This window comes from Carlito syrichta, unplaced genomic scaffold (assembly GCF_000164805.1).
Source record: "Carlito syrichta isolate Samal-C Ts95f unplaced genomic scaffold, Tarsius_syrichta-2.0.1 Scaffold304465, whole genome shotgun sequence".
Classification (NCBI taxonomy): Eukaryota; Metazoa; Chordata; class Mammalia; order Primates; family Tarsiidae; genus Carlito; species Carlito syrichta.
In genome coordinates, this window is record NW_007248561.1 from 441,027 (window position 1) to 450,775 (window position 9,749).

General features: G+C 54.5%; 1 protein-coding gene across 1 annotated transcript; it reads left to right on the forward strand.

Annotated features, from left to right (window-relative positions):
• Positions 1-128: 128 nt before the first annotated feature.
• On the forward strand, positions 129-8,764 carry SH3D21 (SH3 domain containing 21). The gene is made up of 13 exons (XM_021713329.1): positions 129-216; positions 682-737; positions 830-875; positions 994-1,094; positions 1,214-1,300; positions 1,787-1,829; positions 6,488-6,581; positions 6,684-6,736; positions 6,864-6,970; positions 7,108-7,422; positions 7,732-8,471; positions 8,557-8,620; positions 8,693-8,764. The coding sequence occupies exons 1-13, from the start codon at positions 129-131 to the stop codon at positions 8,762-8,764; spliced, it is 1,866 nt and encodes a 621-aa protein (XP_021569004.1).
• Positions 8,765-9,749: the final 985 nt, after the last annotated feature.

Sequence of the window (9,749 nt, forward strand, 5' to 3'; positions counted from 1 at the left end):
TCTGAGGCACTAAGGCGTGAGCTCGCGGCCCGCCTCTCCTCCAGCTCGGCGGACTGGGGCTCCCGTCTCGAGTTGCTTCACGCTTGTCCGGTCCCAGGTCGCCCCGCCAAATCTCGGGGTCCCCAAAGATGGTGCAAAGTGAACTTCAACTACAGCCCAGAGCAGGCGGACGAGCTGAAACTGCAAGCTGGGGAGACTGTGGAAGTAATAAAGGAGGTGAGGGAATAAGGTGATGGGACGGTTTGAGGGAGGGCGATGGAACACGTCTCCCGAGTGAGGAGGATGGGCGAAAGGAGGGTGTGGGCGATGGGAATAATGAGGGCGCAGAGATGGGGAGGTGAGGGTGCGAGGGAGGAGGGCGACCTCAGGCAGAACCGAGGGCGGACGATTTCTAGAGACCCTTGGTGCAGAACCAGATGCCCCTGCGTCCCCCCCCCCCAGATTGAGGACGGCTGGTGGCTGGGGAAGAAGAACGGGCAACTGGGAGCCTTCCCATCCAACTTTGTGGAGTTGCTGGACAGTGGGCCCCCAAGTGAGACCTCCACCCTGTGACCCTGATTCCACACTCTCCAATGACATGAGTCTGTTATCTACATATCCTGGCCCTGTGACCCCTTTGACCCTCTCCCGTGACCTAACCAGTGAATTAGCACCCTCCCTAACCTCACTGTCCCCCACCAGGCCTTGATAGCTCAGACACACCTTCAATCAGCCCTGGTCCCCAGCAGCCTCCCAAGGTAAACTGGGTCAGAGTGGGCAAAGAGGTGGTGAGCTCCTCCTAGGGTGGCTGGAGCCTCATCTTGTTCCTCCCTCCCCATGTGGCGACTAGCTGAGCAGCCTGACATATGACAGCCCTCCAGACTACCTGCGGACAGGTGAGCACCCAGCCAAAGGGTCCCCTGGCACCCTCACTCCCAAGGCGCTTTGACTTGGGGGAGGGGACCCGCTGACTGATGGGGTAGGCCTGGCTTCAGTGGACTGACCTCTCCTCAGTCTCCCACCCTGAGACCTGCAGGGTCCTGTTTGACTACCAGCCTGAGGCCCCAGATGAGTTGGCACTGCACCGAGGGGATGAGGTGAAAGTACTGAGAAAGGTAAGAGAGCATTGGGGTGGGGCGGGCCCAGGAAGGGAGTGTTGAGAAACCGTGGGATCCCAGAAGGAAGGAGGTTGGAGGACCAGGCTCACCTCTCTGCTGGCATGTTTCTCTCCCAGACCACAGAGGATAAGGGCTGGTGGGAAGGAGAGTGTCAAGGCAGAAGAGGAGTTTTTCCAGACAACTTTGTGCTCCCACCACCCCCTGTGAGTACAGAGCCAGGCACTCGGGGGGAGGGGGCAGGCTGTTTTGGACAAAATCTAGGGTCTTGTTACTCCCTGGATCCACCTGGAGGGTTACCCCTGAGGGTGGACCTAGACATGTAGGGACCCTCTTTGGATTCTCATACAGATTGGGTATCCCTTAACCAGAATGCTTGGGACCAGAAGTATTTTTGGATTTTGGAATATTTGTGATTATATTAATAAGATGTCTTGGGATGGGAGCCAAACCTAAACACAAAATTCACTTATGTTTCATATACACCGTATGCACATAGCCTGAAAGTAATTTTATATAATACTGTAAATAGTTTTGTGCATGAAACAAAGGTTTAACTGTGACCTATCACATGAGGTTAGGTGTACAGTTTTTCACTTGAGGCATCATGTGAGCATTCAAGAAATTTCGGATCTTAGAGCATTTCGGACTTTGGATTAGGGATGCTCAGCCTGCAATTCTTTTCTGCGTAGATCAAGAAGCTGGTCCCACGGAAAGCAGTGTCTCGGGAATCAGGTGGGTGACTGGGAGCCTGGAATTGGGGGATGCTCTCTGGGAGACCTACCAGTCCAGTTGCCCATAAGCACCTGTAGCTCCCAGTGGTCCAGTACCCCCATAGGAGCTCCCACCCCTGTGGGTTAAGAACCTGGTAGGAATGTATGCAAATCAATGCGTGGCTCAATTTATGTTAACGTGTTAATGTTTCTCTGTGTGCCTTGAGAATTTGGCATGAATAGATTTGTTTCATTTTGTAAGGAAATGTATAGATCTATGTGTCTGAGTCTATGAGACTCTGTATGTTCATGTGTTTTCTTAAGTGTGTCACGGAGTAGCTCTGTAAGTGTCCTTATGTTTATGTGTCTTTTACTTTTCTTTAAATGTAACATTGTACACATACCAAAAATGTATATAACATGTACATTATTATTATTATTATTATTATTATTATTATTATTTGAGTTGGAGTCTCACTCTGTCGCCCAGACTGGAGTGCAGTGGCCGCTCCCGGCCACCGCAGCCTCGACCTGCTGGGCTCCGGCAATCCTTCCGCCTCAGCCTTCCAAGTAGCTGGAACTACAGGCGCGCGCTACCACGCCCGGCTGATTTTTGATTTATTGTAGAGATGATGTCTCGCCAGGTTGCCCAGGCGGGTCTCGACCCCTTGGGCTCAGGCAATCCACTCACCTCAGCCTCCCAAAGGTGCGGGATTACAGGCTGAGCCACTGAGCCCGGCTAACATGTACATTATAAAACTTCATAGGACAGGCGTGGTGGCTCAAGCCCGTAATCCCAGTACTTTGGGAGGCCGAGGCAAGAGGATTGCTTGACCTCAGGGGTTCATGACCAGCCTGGGCAACTTGGTGAGACCTCGTCTCTATAATAAATCAAAATATCAGCCAGGCATGGTAGTGCCTGTCTGTAGTTCCAGCTAATTGGAAGGGTGAGGCAGAAGGATCACCTGAGCCCTGCATGTCGAGGCTGTGGTGGCCATGAGCATGCCGCTGCACTCCAGCCTGGGCAACAGAGTGAGACTCCAACTCAAAAAAATAAATAAATAAAAACTTCATGAGGCTGGGCATGATGGCTCATGCCTGTAATCCCGCACTGTGGGAGCCTGAGGCAGGAGGATTGCTTGAGCCCAGGAGTTCAAAACCAGCCTGGGTAACATAGTGAGACCTTGTCTCTACAAAAAAAATTTTTTAAAACTTAGCCAAGCATGGTAGTGCACACCTGTGGTCCCAGAAAGAAGGGGATTGAGAAACTTGGCTCACCCCTCCACCAGCATGTTGGGAGGCTAAGGCAGGAAGATCACTGGAGTCCAAGAATCTGAGACTGTGGTGAGCCATGATCATGCCACTGCACTCCAGCCTGCATGACAGAGTAAGACCCTGACTCAAAACAAAAACAAAAAGCAAAAAACTTAATGGCCTATCTGTCACTCAAACCCAAGAACCAGAACATTGCCTCTAGTTTATGTTCTCCTTTTCTTTCCTATTTACCACTTCCCTCACCCCAAATGTAGTCACTGTCTTTTTTTTTTTTTAAGTTGGATTCTCACTCTGTTGCTCAGGCTGGAGTGCAGTGGCATGCTCACAGCCACTGCAGTCTCGACCTGCTGGGCTCAGTCAGGTGATCCTTCCACCTCAGCCTTCCAAGTAGCTGGAACCACAGGCATGCACTACCATGCCCGGTTAATTTTTTAATTTATTGTAGAGACGAGGTCTTGCCAAGTTGCCCAGGCTGATTTTGACCCCTGAGCTCAGGCAATCCTCTCGCCTCAGCCTCCCAAAGTGCTGGGATTACAGGATTGAGTCACTGTGCCCAGCCTGGATCTTCTGCCCATTTTGAAAATCAGGTTGTCTTTTTACTATTGAGTTATAGGAGTTCTTTGTATATTCTAGATAATAGTTCCTAATCAGATCTATGATTTACAAGTATTTTTTCCCATCTTGTAGGTTGCCTTTTCACTTCTTGATGGTGTTCCTTTATGTACAAAAATTTTGATTTTTTTTGTGTGTGTGTCTGAGACAGAAGCACAGTAGCGTGATACCAGCTCAGAGCAGCCTCGACCTCCTGGGCTCAAGGGATCCTTCCACCCCAGCTTTCTAAGTAGCTGAGGTTACAGGCACACACTACCACCCCTGGCTAATTATTGTAGGTTTTTTTTGTAGAGACAAGATCTTACTATGTTTACCAGGCTGGTCTTGAACTCCTGGGCTCAAGGGATTCTCCCACCTCAGCCTCCCAAATTGCTGGGATTATAGGCATGATGAAGTCCCCATTTATCTAAAAAATTTTTTTGGCTTGGTTGTGCTTTCGGTGTAATATTTATGGAACCAATGTCAAGGCCAAGGTTATACTCTGAGCTGCCTTCAACCAAGGTAGTGAGACTGCTGAGCCTAATAGCCTGCTTCACCCTGGGGAACATCCATGTGGCCCAAGTGGGGAGGGGGCAAGGGTAGGAGCAGCCTAGGCAAGAACACTGTCAGGGTGCAGATGCCTCTGTATTTTATGCCTTCAGCCAATCTCTCTACCACTGAAGTGGTTGCTTGGTCATTTTTGTCCAGTTTTATCGCGGCCTCGTGAGGGAGAGGGTTGGCCCACCACCTCACTCAGCCAGAGCCAAGCCCTGCTTCCGGTATCCGTTCCTTCTGGTAGATTGTTCCTTATCTCTGTACTTCTAGCTGACTGATTCTTTCTCTGGCTCTGGGGCTGTGTTTACTCTCCCGTCTCACCTGTACATGTAAGTAATGAACATGTACATGCAAAGAATGGAGTTGCATTCTTTTCAAGAATGCTGTTTTTCATCTCTAGTAGTTCAGTTTTCTTTTTGTTTACTTGTTTGTTTTCCAAATCTGCCTGTTTATTCTTGATGGCCCTTCATTGCATGCCCATTCTTAATTTCTTCAAATATCTTATACATGGCGATGCTGTGTTCTCTGCCTGACAGTTCCAGTGTCTGGTGTCTGCTGGCTCCCACACTTGGTGACCTGCCTTCTTGGGCAGTTGATGGTCTTTGCTTATGAGCTCATGACTGGATCTTAGTATTCCCCTACAAGACTCCCATGGGTTTCTTCCAGAGTGCATTTGCCAGTAGCCAGAAAATGCCAACCCCTAGAGACCACGTCAGTCTTCCTGAAGAGAGGTGGCACCAGGTGACACTGCTGTGTGGTAGTGAGCTCGGACCTTGGTGCACCGAGGAGCAGAGCCCAGGGCCCTGGCTCCACATCCCAGGTCCCAGGCTCAGTAGCCACAGAGCAGAAGGCCCTCCTAACACCTTTCTGGCCCCAATTCCCTGTCTTTTGTGGACCTCTCTACCTCTTATCAGTCCAGCAGTTCCTCAGAGCTGTGTCCTAAACTGTGTCCTAATTGCTTTCTAGTGAGAGGGCCCTACAGACAGACACCTCATCAGCCATAGAATAAATCAGAGCTAACTTTCACTATCTTTCACTGTCTACCAGTCTCATATGTGTTAAGTCACTCGAACCTCACAAGAGTCCTACAAGGTGTGTACTGCTGTCATCCATGTCTTACGGATTGAGGACACTGGAGCACAGGTTACACGCAGCTAGCAAGGATTGGAGCTGGAATTCAAAGCCTGATGGTGCCTGGCTATAGAGTCCATACCCCTGTCCACTGTCGGATTTGTGGGTGAATCTATATGTGATAACGTGTGTGTGAATAAATGGCAGCACATGTGCATACACCAGAGATTGTGTGTCTATGGACATGAATGTTACTGTGTGTGACTGCCTTTGGGTGTTCACTGTCACTTCAGTGTGGCCTTCTCTGACCACCCCATTTAAAACTGTACACTCCCCTGCTTATTCTTGTCAGTCACACTTAATAACTCTTTGACACACCACGGATTTTACTTCCTTTATTTATATCTGCTTCCCAGTAGAACGTGAGCTCATTCCGGCTGCTGTGGGAAGAACACACTAGGGGTGGGGGTGGGGAGGCTGAAGCCCAGGTTGGAGGCTGTCACTTGGTGGTAGAGGTGGTGACAAGTAATGGGATTCGGGAATTGTGTGGATAGTCGAGCAGATGGGATCTGCTGATGTGCTGATGGTTAGGATGTGCAGCATAGGGAATAAAAGGAGTCTTTCTGCCATCCGAGCAAGTGTGTTAAACGGGTGCGATGGGGAACACAGGCAAAGTGTAGAGTCAAGGGGGCGGGGCTTGGGAAGCCAGAGACTGGATTTGGATCTGTTATGTGTGTGTGATGCCAGTGAGCGCTCCAAGTGGAACACAGAGGGCAGTCTGGAGTTCAGAGAAAAAGAATGGGCTAGAGATGAAAATTCGGGAGTTGCTGGCTTATGAGTGATAATTAAAGCCATAAAACTGGGTGCAATCTCAGGGAGTAAAGGACTTCGGGGCAGGTGGAGGGGGCAGGAAGAGATGTGGTGCCACGGGCACTGAACAAGGGTCAAGGCTTAGAAATGTGTGGATAAAAACCAGGCGGGATATGGGGCCATCTCCCCAACAAAGCTTCTGACAACTGTCTGCTAGGTGTCCTTTTGGGGGGGGTACCCCACTGTCCTCTAGATCCATGTGGCACAAGGTGACGGTCAGATTCATGTCCTGTCCATGGTCCCCTGTGCACAGCGCAGGGCAGGACCTGCAGCTGTTAGATGGATGAACAGATGCTTCACACCTCTCTCTTCTCTCAGCTGCCATTAAGGAACCAAAAAAGTTGGTGCCCAAAACATCCCTCCCTACAGTAAAGAAGCTGGTGACAGCCCCCACTGGGCCCACCAAAGCCAAGTAAGGAGCAGGGTGGGGCTGGGGGAAGAAGGGGGGTAAAAAGGAAATGCCCCTCCCCACTCCCCACCCCCTGCTCTGGGCCCTGATGGGGATGTGTTCTAGGACATCTTGGACACCCAACAAGGACAGTCAGAAGCTCCCCTCCCGAGACTCAGGTAAGGGCTGCCTTCCTCCAGTTGGGAGGACTAGAGGACAGGCTTCGGGTGGTTGTGCTGAGGGACAGAGGTGAGAAGAGACTGAGGGTCAGAGTAGGCTTGGGTTCTTGAGGTTCTGCTCTCATAGGCACTAATGGCAGCATCTCCAGTGGAAAAGCTTCCCCAGCGGGAAACCACCTTGGCAGAAAGCGATTCAAAACCCAGGCTCCTCGGCAACATGCTGCATCCAGTCAGGTAAGAGGCAGGAGGCTGGGAGACTGGGGAGACTGGGCAGAGGCTGGCTCCCAGAGTGCGAGGTGCGAGGGTGAAGGATCCCAGGCTGAGGGGAACCAGACTCCAACTCAGCTGAGACTTAACCCCCATCACTGCAGGAGGGCAAGCAGGCCAGCCTGGCAAAGGCCCCTTCTGTGAGCAGAACACCCACTCTGGACAAGACCACCAACTCAGGGAAGATCCCATCTCCAGAGAAGGCCCCCAGGCCCGAGAAGATCCCAGCTCCTGACCAAGTCCCCATCTCAGAGGAGACCCTGACCCTGGAGGACAAGGCCTCTACCCCAGATAACCCCACCCCCGAGAGGATCCCGACTCCTGATCAAGTCCCCATCCCAGAGAAGACCCTGACCCTGGAGGACAAGGCCTCTACCCTAGAGAGCCCCACCCCCGAGAGGGTCCTGACTCCTGACCACGTCCCCATCCCAGAGAAGACCCTGACCCTGGAGGACAAGGCCTCTACCCCAGAGAACCCCACCCCCGAGAGGATCCCGACTCCTGACCAAGTCTTCATCCCAGAGAAGACCCTGACTCTGGAGGACAAGGCCTCGACCCTAGAGATCCCCACTCCCGAGAGGGTCCCGACTCCTGACCACGTCCCCATCCCAGAGAAGACCCTGACCCTGGAGGACAAGGCCTCTACCCCAGAGAACCCCACCCCCGAGAGGATCCCGACTCCTGACCAAGTCCCCATCCCAGAGAAGACCCTGACTCTGGAGGACAAGGCCTCCACTCCAGAGAGGATCTTATCTGTGGAAGAGCCCCCTGCCCCAGAAGTCTCACCCAAGGATGAAGTCCCTGACCCAAAGATTCCCCCTCCAGGGGTTGAGACCCCCATCCTAGAAAAGGTCTTGACCTCAAAGCAGGTGTTCTCTGAAGAAGAGGTGTCCATCAGGGACAATCCTCAGTGCCACCACTTCTTTCCTGAGGAAACCCTGCAGAAGGTCAAGTCCCTCGTGGCCAAAGAGCCTCAGTCCCAAGAGCAGGTACACATGCCAGAGGAGCCCCTACTCCAGCATGATCCCTGTGAGAGACGCCTCTGTATGTGGGTGCACCCCCTGCTTGGGGGAAACAGCACCTCACTCCAGTCTGAGTCCAGGTCTAATCCTGAGGCCGGGCCTGCCCTTGAGAAACCCCGCCCCGAGGAAGAGGCTACAGCCCTCTCAGAGGAGGACCCTTCCAAAGAGGAGGCCACCCCTAAAGAAGAGGCGCCCCCCAAAGAGGAGACACCTTCGAAAGAGGAGGCGGCTCCCAAAAAGCAGGTGCCCCCTAAAGAGATAGCCCCTGCCCCCAAATACCCACATTCTGTCAAGCCGACACAAGACCCCCAAGAGTCTCTCGCCCTCCATTCCCGGGTTCCGCAAAGTTCCGCGGAAAGCCAGGGTGATACGGTCGCCATAGCGACGCTACGGCGAGAGGTGGCGTCTCTCAGGAAGACGCTGGAGCTGATGCGAGCGCAGCTGGAGTAAGTGGGCGGGGCAGGGGCAGGGGCAGGGAGCGGGCGTGGAGGGCGAGGCCCCCGTCCCCTCACCTGGGCCTGGTGTCCGCAGAAGGAAGCTGAGCGACATCCGGGAGGAGCTGAAGTGCGAGAGGGCAAAGCGCCAGCTGCTGGAGGTGGGTGGGGTGCGCCCCGGGTGGGAGGGGCGGCTCGGGGCGGGCCCAGCCCTGACGCGTGTTCTCCACCAGGTTCAGGTGATGCAGAGGACCCCGAAGTCCCCGACCCGGGGCTCCATCCATGCGCAGACGCAGACTCACTGAGGGCGGGCCGGGAGGGACGTGTGGCCCGGGCCACCGCGTCCTTGCACACGACTTTGGGCAACGCGAGAAAGTAAACTCTGCCTCCCCGCGCGCGGGCCCGTCTGGTCGATGGGGCGGGGCCGGCTGGCGCTCGGGGCCCTCCGCATTCCTGGCGGTGTCTCGGGCACATCTGGCCAACATGTGGCTCCCATTACGGTTCCCAAGGCCTGCGCACGGCTATTTTTATCCACCGGATGGGGGGGGAGGGTGTCTCCTTCGGACAGCAGCAATGGCGGGCAGGAGGGGCCCCGGCGGGGTCGGGCTCTGCCCGCTGGGCCCGGACTCCGGCATCCAGTTGCGCGCCGCGGGGAGAGGCCGGGCGCGCCTTTCCTGGAGCTCGGCCCCCTCCCGGCCGGCCTCCCTGTCCACTCCGAGGGACTCCTGTGCGCTCGCGTGAACGCGCCTCCACCGCCCTGCCCTAGCACGCACCGGCACACTGGGGCTCATAGCACCGGGGCGTCGAGGTCAGGGTACCCAAGACTGGTGTGTGTGGCTGCAGTGTATTGGCGAACCCATGACACTGGGGACAGGGCAGCGTGAGCCCAGGCGTCTGTGTAAGGAATGCGCGTGACTGCGCCGTGGCGGGTCGTGGGTGCTGGAGTGTGTGCCTGTTTTGCTGTTTGAGAAGTGGACCGGGCAGGTGTGCCGAGGTGTCAGGCGGGTGGAGCGAGGTGACGCAACCTGGCAGAGGATTCGAGTGGCGTCCCGGGCCTGGGAACCCCGCATGGCAGGAGCCTGGGGACCGCTGGGAGTAGGGGTCACAGAGGAAGAGACTGAGTCACTGGGAATGCAGCTTTCATTGGTCACTTCACCTCTTCCTCGTCCCCCAGAAAGGGGGTGAGGTCCCATCCTGCCCTCCACCCCCGGGGTCTTCTGGCAGGGGGGGGAAGGGCGCCTCTCCGAGGGTGGTGTCCACACCCGATAGCACCAGGGCAGCCGTGGAGGC